This window comes from Salmo salar, chromosome ssa25 (assembly GCF_905237065.1).
Source record: "Salmo salar chromosome ssa25, Ssal_v3.1, whole genome shotgun sequence".
Lineage (NCBI taxonomy): Eukaryota > Metazoa > Chordata > Actinopteri > Salmoniformes > Salmonidae > Salmo > Salmo salar.
Window position 1 is genome coordinate 38,697,957 of NC_059466.1, and position 15,161 is coordinate 38,713,117.

Genomic DNA, 15,161 nt, shown 5'->3' on the forward strand with positions numbered 1-15,161 from the left:
GGCCCATTACTAGGGCAGTCATAATGATGTGTGGTAGACTGGAGAGTAGAAGGCCCATTACTAGGGCAGTCATAATGATGTGTGGTAGACTGGAGAGTAGAAGGCCCATTACTAGGGCAGTCATAATGATGTGTGGTAGACTGGAGAGTAGAAGGCCCATTACTAGGGCAGTCATAATGATGTGTGGTAGACTGGAGAGTAGAAGGCCCATTACTAGGGCAGTCATAATGATGTGTGGTAGACTGGAGAGTAGAAGGCCCATTACTAGGGCAGTCATAATGATGTGTGGTAGACTGGAGAGTAGAAGGCCCATTACTAGGGCAGTCATAATGATGTGTGGTAGACTGGAGAGTAGAAGGCCCATTACTAGGGCAGTCATAATGATGTGTGGTAGACTGGAGAGTAGAAGGCCCATTACTAGGGCAGTCATAATGATGTGTGGTAGACTGGAGTAGAAGGCCCATTACTAGGGCAGTCATAATGATGTGTGGTAGACTGGAGAGTAGAAGGCCCATTACTAGGGCAGTCATAATGATGTGTGGTAGACTGGAGAGTAGAAGGCCCATTACTAGGGCAGTCATAATGATGTGTGGTAGACTGGAGAGTAGAAGGCCCATTACTAGGGCAGTCATAATGATGTGTGGTAGACTGGAGAGTAGAAGGCCCATTACTAGGGCAGTCATAATGATGTGTGGTAGACTGGAGAGTAGAAGGCCCATTACTAGGGCAGTCATAATGATGTGTGGTAGACTGGAGAGTAGAAGGCCCATTACTAGGGCAGTCATAATGATGTGTGGTAGACTGGAGAGTAGAAGGCCCATTACTAGGGCAGTCATAATGATGTGTGGTAGACTGGAGAGTAGAAGGCCCATTACTAGGGCAGTCATAATGATGTGTGGTAGACTGGAGAGTAGAAGGCCCATTACTAGGGCAGTCATAATGATGTGTGGTAGACTGGAGAGTAGAAGGCCCATTACTAGGGCAGTATAATGATGTGTGGTAGACTGGAGAGTAGAAGGCCCATTACTAGGGCAGTCATAATGATGTGTGGTAGACTGGAGAGTAGAAGGCCCATTACTAGGGCAGTCATAATGATGTGTGGTAGACTGGAGAGTAGAAGGCCCATTACTAGGGCAGTCATAATGATGTGTGGTAGACTGGAGAGTAGAAGGCCCATTACTAGGGCAGTCATAATGATGTGTGGTAGACTGGAGAGTAGAAGGCCCATTACTAGGGCAGTCATAATGATGTGTGGTAGACTGGAGAGTAGAAGGCCCATTACTAGGGCAGTCATAATGATGTGTGGTAGACTGGAGAGTAGAAGGCCCATTACTAGGGCAGTCATAATGATGTGTGGTAGACTGGAGAGTAGAAGGCCCATTACTAGGGCAGTCATAATGATGTGTGGTAGACTGGAGAGTAGAAGGCCCATTACTAGGGCAGTATAATGATGTGTGGTAGACTGGAGAGTAGAAGGCCCATTACTAGGGCAGTCATAATGATGTGTGGTAGACTGGAGAGTAGAAGGCCCATTACTAGGGCAGTCATAATGATGTGTGGTAGACTGGAGAGTAGAAGGCCCATTACTAGGGCAGTCATAATGATGTGTGGTAGACTGGAGAGTAGAAGGCCCATTACTAGGGCAGTCATAATGATGTGTGGTAGACTGGAGAGTAGAAGGCCCATTACTAGGGCAGTCATAATGATGTGTGGTAGACTGGAGAGTAGAAGGCCCATTACTAGGGCAGTATAATGATGTGTGGTAGACTGGAGAGTAGAAGGCCCATTACTAGGGCAGTCATAATGATGTGTGGTAGACTGGAGAGTAGAAGGCCCATTACTAGGGCAGTCATAATGATGTGTGGTAGACTGGAGAGTAGAAGGCCCATTACTAGGGCAGTCATAATGATGTGTGGTAGACTGGAGAGTAGAAGGCCCATTACTAGGGCAGTCATAATGATGTGTGGTAGACTGGAGAGTAGAAGGCCCATTACTAGGGCAGTCATAATGATGTGTGGTAGACTGGAGAGTAGAAGGCCCATTACTAGGGCAGTCATAATGATGTGTGGTAGACTGGAGAGTAGAAGGCCCATTACTAGGGCAGTCATAATGATGTGTGGTAGACTGGAGAGTAGAAGGCCCATTACTAGGGCAGTCATAATGATGTGTGGTAGACTGGAGAGTAGAAGGCCCATTACTAGGGCAGTCATAATGATGTGTGGTAGACTGGAGAGTAGAAGGCCCATTACTAGGGCAGTCATAATGATGTGTGGTAGACTGGAGAGTAGAAGGCCCATTACTAGGGCAGTCATAATGATGTGTGGTAGACTGGAGAGTAGAAGGCCCATTACTAGGGCAGTCATAATGATGTGTGGTAGACTGGAGAGTAGAAGGCCCATTACTAGGGCAGTCATAATGATGTGTGGTAGACTGGAGAGTAGAAGGCCCATTACTAGGGCAGTCATAATGATGTGTGGTAGACTGGAGAGTAGAAGGCCCATTACTAGGGCAGTCATAATGATGTGTGGTAGACTGGAGAGTAGAAGGCCCATTACTAGGGCAGTCATAATGATGTGTGGTAGACTGGAGAGTAGAAGGCCCATTACTAGGGCAGTCATAATGATGTGTGGTAGACTGGAGAGTAGAAGGCCCATTACTAGGGCAGTCATAATGATGTGTGGTAGACTGGAGAGTAGAAGGCCCATTACTAGGGCAGTCATAATGATGTGTGGTAGACTGGAGAGTAGAAGGCCCATTACTAGGGCAGTCATAATGATGTGTGGTAGACTGGAGAGTAGAAGGCCCATTACTAGGGCAGTCATAATGATGTGTGGTAGACTGGAGAGTAGAAGGCCCATTACTAGGGCAGTCATAATGATGTGTGGTAGACTGGAGAGTAGAAGGCCCATTACTAGGGCAGTCATAATGATGTGTGGTAGACTGGAGAGTAGAAGGCCCATTACTAGGGCAGTCATAATGATGTGTGGTAGACTGGAGAGTAGAAGGCCCATTACTAGGGCAGTCATAATGATGTGTGGTAGACTGGAGAGTAGAAGGCCCATTACTAGGGCAGTCATAATGATGTGTGGTAGACTGGAGAGTAGAAGGCCCATTACTAGGGCAGTCATAATGATGTGTGGTAGACTGGAGAGTAGAAGGCCCATTACTAGGGCAGTCATAATGATGTGTGGTAGACTGGAGAGTAGAAGGCCCATTACTAGGGCAGTCATAATGATGTGTGGTAGACTGGAGAGTAGAAGGCCCATTACTAGGGCAGTATAATGATGTGTGGTAGACTGGAGAGTAGAAGGCCCATTACTAGGGCAGTCATAATGATGTGTGGTAGACTGGAGAGTAGAAGGCCCATTACTAGGGCAGTCATAATGATGTGTGGTAGACTGGAGAGTAGAAGGCCCATTACTAGGGCAGTATAATGATGTGTGGTAGACTGGAGAGTAGAAGGCCCATTACTAGGGCAGTCATAATGATGTGTGGTAGACTGGAGAGTAGAAGGCCCATTACTAGGGCAGTCATAATGATGTGTGGTAGACTGGAGAGTAGAAGGCCCATTACTAGGGCAGTCATAATGATGTGTGGTAGACTGGAGAGTAGAAGGCCCATTACTAGGGCAGTCATAATGATGTGTGGTAGACTGGAGAGTAGAAGGCCCATTACTAGGGCAGTCATAATGATGTGTGGTAGACTGGAGAGTAGAAGGCCCATTACTAGGGCAGTATAATGATGTGTGGTAGACTGGAGAGTAGAAGGCCCATTACTAGGGCAGTCATAATGATGTGTGGTAGACTGGAGAGTAGAAGGCCCATTACTAGGGCAGTATAATGATGTGTGGTAGACTGGAGAGTAGAAGGCCCATTACTAGGGCAGTCATAATGATGTGTGGTAGACTGGAGAGTAGAAGGCCCATTACTAGGGCAGTCATAATGATGTGTGGTAGACTGGAGAGTAGAAGGCCCATTACTAGGGCAGTAATAATGATGTGTGGTAGACTGGAGAGTAGAAGGCCCATTACTAGGGCAGTCATAATGATGTGTGGTAGACTGGAGAGTAGAAGGCCCATTACTAGGGCAGTCATAATGATGTGTGGTAGACTGGAGAGTAGAAGGCCCATTACTAGGGCAGTCATAATGATGTGTGGTAGACTGGAGAGTAGAAGGCCCATTACTAGGGCAGTATAATGATGTGTGGTAGACTGGAGAGTAGAAGGCCCATTACTAGGGCAGTATAATGATGTGTGGTAGACTGGAGAGTAGAAGGCCCATTACTAGGGCAGTCATAATGATGTGTGGTAGACTGGAGAGTAGAAGGCCCATTACTAGGGCAGTATAATGATGTGTGGTAGACTGGAGAGTAGAAGGCCCATTACTAGGGCAGTCATAATGATGTGTGGTAGACTGGAGAGTAGAAGGCCCATTACTAGGGCAGTCATAATGATGTGTGGTAGACTGGAGAGTAGAAGGCCCATTACTAGGGCAGTCATAATGATGTGTGGTAGACTGGAGAGTAGAAGGCCCATTACTAGGGCAGTCATAATGATGTGTGGTAGACTGGAGAGTAGAAGGCCCATTACTAGGGCAGTATAATGATGTGTGGTAGACTGGAGAGTAGAAGGCCCATTACTAGGGCAGTCATAATGATGTGTGGTAGACTGGAGAGTAGAAGGCCCATTACTAGGGCAGTCATAATGATGTGTGGTAGACTGGAGAGTAGAAGGCCCATTACTAGGGCAGTCATAATGATGTGTGGTAGACTGGAGAGTAGAAGGCCCATTACTAGGGCAGTCATAATGATGTGTGGTAGACTGGAGAGTAGAAGGCCCATTACTAGGGCAGTATAATGATGTGTGGTAGACTGGAGAGTAGAAGGCCCATTACTAGGGCAGTATAATGATGTGTGGTAGACTGGAGAGTAGAAGGCCCATTACTAGGGCAGTCATAATGATGTGTGGTAGACTGGAGAGTAGAAGGCCCATTACTAGGGCAGTCATAATGATGTGTGGTAGACTGGAGAGTAGAAGGCCCATTACTAGGGCAGTCATAATGATGTGTGGTAGACTGGAGAGTAGAAGGCCCATTACTAGGGCAGTCATAATGATGTGTGGTAGACTGGAGAGTAGAAGGCCCATTACTAGGGCAGTCATAATGATGTGTGGTAGACTGGAGAGTAGAAGGCCCATTACTAGGGCAGTATAATGATGTGTGGTAGACTGGAGAGTAGAAGGCCCATTACTAGGGCAGTCATAATGATGTGTGGTAGACTGGAGAGTAGAAGGCCCATTACTAGGGCAGTCATAATGATGTGTGGTAGACTGGAGAGTAGAAGGCCCATTACTAGGGCAGTCATAATGATGTGTGGTAGACTGGAGAGTAGAAGGCCCATTACTAGGGCAGTCATAATGATGTGTGGTAGACTGGAGAGTAGAAGGCCCATTACTAGGGCAGTCATAATGATGTGTGGTAGACTGGAGAGTAGAAGGCCCATTACTAGGGCAGTCATAATGATGTGTGGTAGACTGGAGAGTAGAAGGCCCATTACTAGGGCAGTCATAATGATGTGTGGTAGACTGGAGAGTAGAAGGCCCATTACTAGGGCAGTCATAATGATGTGTGGTAGACTGGAGAGTAGAAGGCCCATTACTAGGGCAGTCATAATGATGTGTGGTAGACTGGAGAGTAGAAGGCCCATTACTAGGGCAGTCATAATGATGTGTGGTAGACTGGAGAGTAGAAGGCCCATTACTAGGGCAGTCATAATGATGTGTGGTAGACTGGAGAGTAGAAGGCCCATTACTAGGGCAGTCATAATGATGTGTGGTAGACTGGAGAGTAGAAGGCCCATTACTAGGGCAGTATAATGATGTGTGGTAGACTGGAGAGTAGAAGGCCCATTACTAGGGCAGTCATAATGATGTGTGGTAGACTGGAGAGTAGAAGGCCCATTACTAGGGCAGTCATAATGATGTGTGGTAGACTGGAGAGTAGAAGGCCCATTACTAGGGCAGTCATAATGATGTGTGGTAGACTGGAGAGTAGAAGGCCCATTACTAGGGCAGTATAATGATGTGTGGTAGACTGGAGAGTAGAAGGCCCATTACTAGGGCAGTCATAATGATGTGTGGTAGACTGGAGAGTAGAAGGCCCATTACTAGGGCAGTATAATGATGTGTGGTAGACTGGAGAGTAGAAGGCCCATTACTAGGGCAGTCATAATGATGTGTGGTAGACTGGAGAGTAGAAGGCCCATTACTAGGGCAGTCATAATGATGTGTGGTAGACTGGAGAGTAGAAGGCCCATTACTAGGGCAGTATAATGATGTGTGGTAGACTGGAGAGTAGAAGGCCCATTACTAGGGCAGTCATAATGATGTGTGGTAGACTGGAGAGTAGAAGGCCCATTACTAGGGCAGTCATAATGATGTGTGGTAGACTGGAGAGTAGAAGGCCCATTACTAGGGCAGTCATAATGATGTGTGGTAGACTGGAGAGTAGAAGGCCCATTACTAGGGCAGTCATAATGATGTGTGGTAGACTGGAGAGTAGAAGGCCCATTACTAGGGCAGTCATAATGATGTGTGGTAGACTGGAGAGTAGAAGGCCCATTACTAGGGCAGTCATAATGATGTGTGGTAGACTGGAGAGTAGAAGGCCCATTACTAGGGCAGTCATAATGATGTGTGGTAGACTGGAGAGTAGAAGGCCCATTACTAGGGCAGTCATAATGATGTGTGGTAGACTGGAGAGTAGAAGGCCCATTACTAGGGCAGTCATAATGATGTGTGGTAGACTGGAGAGTAGAAGGCCCATTACTAGGGCAGTCATAATGATGTGTGGTAGACTGAGAGTAGAAGGCCCATTACTAGGGCAGTCATAATGATGTGTGGTAGACTGGAGAGTAGAAGGCCCATTACTAGGGCAGTCATAATGATGTGTGGTAGACTGGAGAGTAGAAGGCCCATTACTAGGGCAGTCATAATGATGTGTGGTAGACTGGAGAGTAGAAGGCCCATTACTAGGGCAGTCATAATGATGTGTGGTAGACTGGAGAGTAGAAGGCCCATTACTAGGGCAGTAATAATGATGTGTGGTAGACTGGAGAGTAGAAGGCCCATTACTAGGGCAGTCATAATGATGTGTGGTAGACTGGAGAGTAGAAGGCCCATTACTAGGGCAGTCATAATGATGTGTGGTAGACTGGAGAGTAGAAGGCCCATTACTAGGGCAGTCATAATGATGTGTGGTAGACTGGAGAGTAGAAGGCCCATTACTAGGGCAGTCATAATGATGTGTGGTAGACTGGAGAGTAGAAGGCCCATTACTAGGGCAGTATAATGATGTGTGGTAGACTGGAGAGTAGAAGGCCCATTACTAGGGCAGTATAATGATGTGTGGTAGACTGGAGAGTAGAAGGCCCATTACTAGGGCAGTCATAATGATGTGTGGTAGACTGGAGAGTAGAAGGCCCATTACTAGGGCAGTCATAATGATGTGTGGTAGACTGGAGAGTAGAAGGCCCATTACTAGGGCAGTCATAATGATGTGTGGTAGACTGGAGAGTAGAAGGCCCATTACTAGGGCAGTATAATGATGTGTGGTAGACTGGAGAGTAGAAGGCCCATTACTAGGGCAGTCATAATGATGTGTGGTAGACTGGAGAGTAGAAGGCCCATTACTAGGGCAGTATAATGATGTGTGGTAGACTGGAGAGTAGAAGGCCCATTACTAGGGCAGTCATAATGATGTGTGGTAGACTGGAGAGTAGAAGGCCCATTACTAGGGCAGTCATAATGATGTGTGGTAGACTGGAGAGTAGAAGGCCCATTACTAGGGCAGTCATAATGATGTGTGGTAGACTGGAGAGTAGAAGGCCCATTACTAGGGCAGTATAATGATGTGTGGTAGACTGGAGAGTAGAAGGCCCATTACTAGGGCAGTCATAATGATGTGTGGTAGACTGGAGAGTAGAAGGCCCATTACTAGGGCAGTCATAATGATGTGTGGTAGACTGGAGAGTAGAAGGCCCATTACTAGGGCAGTCATAATGATGTGTGGTAGACTGGAGAGTAGAAGGCCCATTACTAGGGCAGTCATAATGATGTGTGGTAGACTGGAGAGTAGAAGGCCCATTACTAGGGCAGTCATAATGATGTGTGGTAGACTGGAGAGTAGAAGGCCCATTACTAGGGCAGTCATAATGATGTGTGGTAGACTGGAGAGTAGAAGGCCCATTACTAGGGCAGTCATAATGATGTGTGGTAGACTGGAGAGTAGAAGGCCCATTACTAGGGCAGTCATAATGATGTGTGGTAGACTGGAGAGTAGAAGGCCCATTACTAGGGCAGTCATAATGATGTGTGGTAGACTGGAGAGTAGAAGGCCCATTACTAGGGCAGTCATAATGATGTGTGGTAGACTGGAGAGTAGAAGGCCCATTACTAGGGCAGTCATAATGATGTGTGGTAGACTGGAGAGTAGAAGGCCCATTACTAGGGCAGTATAATGATGTGTGGTAGACTGGAGAGTAGAAGGCCCATTACTAGGGCAGTATAATGATGTGTGGTAGACTGGAGAGTAGAAGGCCCATTACTAGGGCAGTCATAATGATGTGTGGTAGACTGGAGAGTAGAAGGCCCATTACTAGGGCAGTCATAATGATGTGTGGTAGACTGGAGAGTAGAAGGCCCATTACTAGGGCAGTCATAATGATGTGTGGTAGACTGGAGAGTAGAAGGCCCATTACTAGGGCAGTCATAATGATGTGTGGTAGACTGGAGAGTAGAAGGCCCATTACTAGGGCAGTCATAATGATGTGTGGTAGACTGGAGAGTAGAAGGCCCATTACTAGGGCAGTCATAATGATGTGTGGTAGACTGGAGAGTAGAAGGCCCATTACTAGGGCAGTCATAATGATGTGTGGTAGACTGGAGAGTAGAAGGCCCATTACTAGGGCAGTCATAATGATGTGTGGTAGACTGGAGAGTAGAAGGCCCATTACTAGGGCAGTCATAATGATGTGTGGTAGACTGGAGAGTAGAAGGCCCATTACTAGGGCAGTCATAATGATGTGTGGTAGACTGGAGAGTAGAAGGCCCATTACTAGGGCAGTCATAATGATGTGTGGTAGACTGGAGAGTAGAAGGCCCATTACTAGGGCAGTCATAATGATGTGTGGTAGACTGGAGAGTAGAAGGCCCATTACTAGGGCAGTATAATGATGTGTGGTAGACTGGAGAGTAGAAGGCCCATTACTAGGGCAGTCATAATGATGTGTGGTAGACTGGAGAGTAGAAGGCCCATTACTAGGGCAGTATAATGATGTGTGGTAGACTGGAGAGTAGAAGGCCCATTACTAGGGCAGTCATAATGATGTGTGGTAGACTGGAGAGTAGAAGGCCCATTACTAGGGCAGTCATAATGATGTGTGGTAGACTGGAGAGTAGAAGGCCCATTACTAGGGCAGTCATAATGATGTGTGGTAGACTGGAGAGTAGAAGGCCCATTACTAGGGCAGTATAATGATGTGTGGTAGACTGGAGAGTAGAAGGCCCATTACTAGGGCAGTATAATGATGTGTGGTAGACTGGAGAGTAGAAGGCCCATTACTAGGGCAGTATAATGATGTGTGGTAGACTGGAGAGTAGAAGGCCCATTACTAGGGCAGTCATAATGATGTGTGGTAGACTGGAGAGTAGAAGGCCCATTACTAGGGCAGTCATAATGATGTGTGGTAGACTGGAGAGTAGAAGGCCCATTACTAGGGCAGTCATAATGATGTGTGGTAGACTGGAGAGTAGAAGGCCCATTACTAGGGCAGTCATAATGATGTGTGGTAGACTGGAGAGTAGAAGGCCCATTACTAGGGCAGTCATAATGATGTGTGGTAGACTGGAGAGTAGAAGGCCCATTACTAGGGCAGTCATAATGATGTGTGGTAGACTGGAGAGTAGAAGGCCCATTACTAGGGCAGTCATAATGATGTGTGGTAGACTGGAGAGTAGAAGGCCCATTACTAGGGCAGTCATAATGATGTGTGGTAGACTGGAGAGTAGAAGGCCCATTACTAGGGCAGTCATAATGATGTGTGGTAGACTGGAGAGTAGAAGGCCCATTACTAGGGCAGTCATAATGATGTGTGGTAGACTGGAGAGTAGAAGGCCCATTACTAGGGCAGTCATAATGATGTGTGGTAGACTGGAGAGTAGAAGGCCCATTACTAGGGCAGTCATAATGATGTGTGGTAGACTGGAGAGTAGAAGGCCCATTACTAGGGCAGTCATAATGATGTGTGGTAGACTGGAGAGTAGAAGGCCCATTACTAGGGCAGTCATAATGATGTGTGGTAGACTGGAGAGTAGAAGGCCCATTACTAGGGCAGTCATAATGATGTGTGGTAGACTGGAGAGTAGAAGGCCCATTACTAGGGCAGTCATAATGATGTGTGGTAGACTGGAGAGTAGAAGGCCCATTACTAGGGCAGTCATAATGATGTGTGGTAGACTGGAGAGTAGAAGGCCCATTACTAGGGCAGTCATAATGATGTGTGGTAGACTGGAGAGTAGAAGGCCCATTACTAGGGCAGTCATAATGATGTGTGGTAGACTGGAGAGTAGAAGGCCCATTACTAGGGCAGTCATAATGATGTGTGGTAGACTGGAGAGTAGAAGGCCCATTACTAGGGCAGTCATAATGATGTGTGGTAGACTGGAGAGTAGAAGGCCCATTACTAGGGCAGTATAATGATGTGTGGTAGACTGGAGAGTAGAAGGCCCATTACTAGGGCAGTATAATGATGTGTGGTAGACTGGAGAGTAGAAGGCCCATTACTAGGGCAGTATAATGATGTGTGGTAGACTGGAGAGTAGAAGGCCCATTACTAGGGCAGTCATAATGATGTGTGGTAGACTGGAGAGTAGAAGGCCCATTACTAGGGCAGTCATAATGATGTGTGGTAGACTGGAGAGTAGAAGGCCCATTACTAGGGCAGTCATAATGATGTGTGGTAGACTGGAGAGTAGAAGGCCCATTACTAGGGCAGTCATAATGATGTGTGGTAGACTGGAGAGTAGAAGGCCCATTACTAGGGCAGTCATAATGATGTGTGGTAGACTGGAGAGTAGAAGGCCCATTACTAGGGCAGTATAATGATGTGTGGTAGACTGGAGAGTAGAAGGCCCATTACTAGGGCAGTCATAATGATGTGTGGTAGACTGGAGAGTAGAAGGCCCATTACTAGGGCAGTCATAATGATGTGTGGTAGACTGGAGAGTAGAAGGCCCATTACTAGGGCAGTCATAATGATGTGTGGTAGACTGGAGAGTAGAAGGCCCATTACTAGGGCAGTATAATGATGTGTGGTAGACTGGAGAGTAGAAGGCCCATTACTAGGGCAGTCATAATGATGTGTGGTAGACTGGAGAGTAGAAGGCCCATTACTAGGGCAGTCATAATGATGTGTGGTAGACTGGAGAGTAGAAGGCCCATTACTAGGGCAGTCATAATGATGTGTGGTAGACTGGAGAGTAGAAGGCCCATTACTAGGGCAGTCATAATGATGTGTGGTAGACTGGAGAGTAGAAGGCCCATTACTAGGGCAGTCATAATGATGTGTGGTAGACTGGAGAGTAGAAGGCCCATTACTAGGGCAGTCATAATGATGTGTGGTAGACTGGAGAGTAGAAGGCCCATTACTAGGGCAGTCATAATGATGTGTGGTAGACTGGAGAGTAGAAGGCCCATTACTAGGGCAGTCATAATGATGTGTGGTAGACTGGAGAGTAGAAGGCCCATTACTAGGGCAGTCATAATGATGTGTGGTAGACTGGAGAGTAGAAGGCCCATTACTAGGGCAGTCATAATGATGTGTGGTAGACTGGAGAGTAGAAGGCCCATTACTAGGGCAGTCATAATGATGTGTGGTAGACTGGAGAGTAGAAGGCCCATTACTAGGGCAGTCATAATGATGTGTGGTAGACTGGAGAGTAGAAGGCCCATTACTAGGGCAGTCATAATGATGTGTGGTAGACTGGAGAGTAGAAGGCCCATTACTAGGGCAGTCATAATGATGTGTGGTAGACTGGAGAGTAGAAGGCCCATTACTAGGGCAGTATAATGATGTGTGGTAGACTGGAGAGTAGAAGGCCCATTACTAGGGCAGTATAATGATGTGTGGTAGACTGGAGAGTAGAAGGCCCATTACTAGGGCAGTCATAATGATGTGTGGTAGACTGGAGAGTAGAAGGCCCATTACTAGGGCAGTATAATGATGTGTGGTAGACTGGAGAGTAGAAGGCCCATTACTAGGGCAGTCATAATGATGTGTGGTAGACTGGAGAGTAGAAGGCCCATTACTAGGGCAGTCATAATGATGTGTGGTAGACTGGAGAGTAGAAGGCCCATTACTAGGGCAGTCATAATGATGTGTGGTAGACTGGAGAGTAGAAGGCCCATTACTAGGGCAGTCATAATGATGTGTGGTAGACTGGAGAGTAGAAGGCCCATTACTAGGGCAGTCATAATGATGTGTGGTAGACTGGAGAGTAGAAGGCCCATTACTAGGGCAGTCATAATGATGTGTGGTAGACTGGAGAGTAGAAGGCCCATTACTAGGGCAGTCATAATGATGTGTGGTAGACTGGAGAGTAGAAGGCCCATTACTAGGGCAGTCATAATGATGTGTGGTAGACTGGAGAGTAGAAGGCCCATTACTAGGGCAGTCATAATGATGTGTGGTAGACTGGAGAGTAGAAGGCCCATTACTAGGGCAGTCATAATGATGTGTGGTAGACTGGAGAGTAGAAGGCCCATTACTAGGGCAGTCATAATGATGTGTGGTAGACTGGAGAGTAGAAGGCCCATTACTAGGGCAGTCATAATGATGTGTGGTAGACTGGAGAGTAGAAGGCCCATTACTAGGGCAGTCATAATGATGTGTGGTAGACTGGAGAGTAGAAGGCCCATTACTAGGGCAGTCATAATGATGTGTGGTAGACTGGAGAGTAGAAGGCCCATTACTAGGGCAGTCATAATGATGTGTGGTAGACTGGAGAGTAGAAGGCCCATTACTAGGGCAGTCATAATGATGTGTGGTAGACTGGAGAGTAGAAGGCCCATTACTAGGGCAGTCATAATGATGTGTGGTAGACTGGAGAGTAGAAGGCCCATTACTAGGGCAGTCATAATGATGTGTGGTAGACTGGAGAGTAGAAGGCCCATTACTAGGGCAGTCATAATGATGTGTGGTAGACTGGAGAGTAGAAGGCCCATTACTAGGGCAGTCATAATGATGTGTGGTAGACTGGAGAGTAGAAGGCCCATTACTAGGGCAGTCATAATGATGTGTGGTAGACTGGAGAGTAGAAGGCCCATTACTAGGGCAGTCATAATGATGTGTGGTAGACTGGAGAGTAGAAGGCCCATTACTAGGGCAGTCATAATGATGTGTGGTAGACTGGAGAGTAGAAGGCCCATTACTAGGGCAGTCATAATGATGTGTGGTAGACTGGAGAGTAGAAGGCCCATTACTAGGGCAGTCATAATGATGTGTGGTAGACTGGAGAGTAGAAGGCCCATTACTAGGGCAGTCATAATGATGTGTGGTAGACTGGAGAGTAGAAGGCCCATTACTAGGGCAGTCATAATGATGTGTGGTAGACTGGAGAGTAGAAGGCCCATTACTAGGGCAGTCATAATGATGTGTGGTAGACTGGAGAGTAGAAGGCCCATTACTAGGGCAGTCATAATGATGTGTGGTAGACTGGAGAGTAGAAGGCCCATTACTAGGGCAGTCATAATGATGTGTGGTAGACTGGAGAGTAGAAGGCCCATTACTAGGGCAGTATAATGATGTGTGGTAGACTGGAGAGTAGAAGGCCCATTACTAGGGCAGTCATAATGATGTGTGGTAGAATGGAGAGTAGAAGGCCCATTACTAGGGCAGTCATAATGATGTGTGGTAGACTGGAGAGTAGAAGGCCCATTACTAGGGCAGTCATAATGATGTGTGGTAGACTGGAGAGTAGAAGGCCCATTACTAGGGCAGTCATAATGATGTGTGGTAGACTGGAGAGTAGAAGGCCCATTACTAGGGCAGTCATAATGATGTGTGGTAGACTGGAGAGTAGAAGGCCCATTACTAGGGCAGTATAATGATGTGTGGTAGACTGGAGAGTAGAAGGCCCATTACTAGGGCAGTATAATGATGTGTGGTAGACTGGAGAGTAGAAGGCCCATTACTAGGGCAGTATAATGATGTGTGGTAGACTGGAGAGTAGAAGGCCCATTACTAGGGCAGTCATAATGATGTGTGGTAGACTGGAGAGTAGAAGGCCCATTACTAGGGCAGTCATAATGATGTGTGGTAGACTGGAGAGTAGAAGGCCCATTACTAGGGCAGTCATAATGATGTGTGGTAGACTGGAGAGTAGAAGGCCCATTACTAGGGCAGTCATAATGATCTGTGGTAGACTGGAGAGTAGAAGGCCCATTACTAGGGCAGTCATAATGATGTGTGGTAGACTGGAGAGTAGAAGGCCCATTACTAGGGCAGTCATAATGATGTGTGGTAGACTGGAGAGTAGAAGGCCCATTACTAGGGCAGTATAATGATGTGTGGTAGACTGGAGAGTAGAAGGCCCATTACTAGGGCAGTCATAATGATGTGTGGTAGACTGGAGAGTAGAAGGCCCATTACTAGGGCAGTCATACCCGTAGCTTGTGACTCTGTGTCCTCACCACCGTCCCTTCCTTCACCACGTCCACAGGACACTCATTTATACTGCAGTCTGCCTTGTGTCTCAGCCAGTCTTCATAACCCTGGGGGAGAGAGGAAGAGGGGGAGGAAGGGAGGGGAGAAGGGGTTGAGATATACAAGGAGCAAAGGGCAGGAGAAGAAATATGTAGGGATCGTGGGAAAAAATGGAACACAGAGGAGAGAGGGCGATAGCGTCATACAAGGTCATACAGTATGTGGTATCAAATTAGTGGTAAGTTCTGTCAGCATGGTGACCTGTTTCCAGGGCCTCTACACAACATGTCATCTTGTAGGTTAATGATTGCATATGACCTGGCCTGGGCCCTGTTAGCCAGAAGAGGTTCATACATCCCTGCTGTTAGCACATCTGTCTCTAACGGAACACAGTGGAGGAAGGC

At 47.0% G+C, this 15,161-nt stretch overlaps 1 protein-coding gene across 5 annotated transcripts in view; it reads right to left on the reverse strand.

Moving 5' to 3' along the window:
* LOC106595097 (phospholipid-transporting ATPase IH) overlaps positions 1 to 15,161 on the reverse strand; it is a 116,337-nt gene that overhangs the window by 65,807 nt on the left and 35,369 nt on the right. For all 5 annotated transcript variants that reach the window (XM_045707509.1, XM_045707510.1, XM_045707511.1 and 2 more), the window contains exon 5: positions 14,718 to 14,825. In XM_045707509.1, the coding sequence (XP_045563465.1) occupies positions 14,718 to 14,825 (108 nt within the window). The remainder of the gene's footprint in view (positions 1 to 14,717; positions 14,826 to 15,161) is intronic.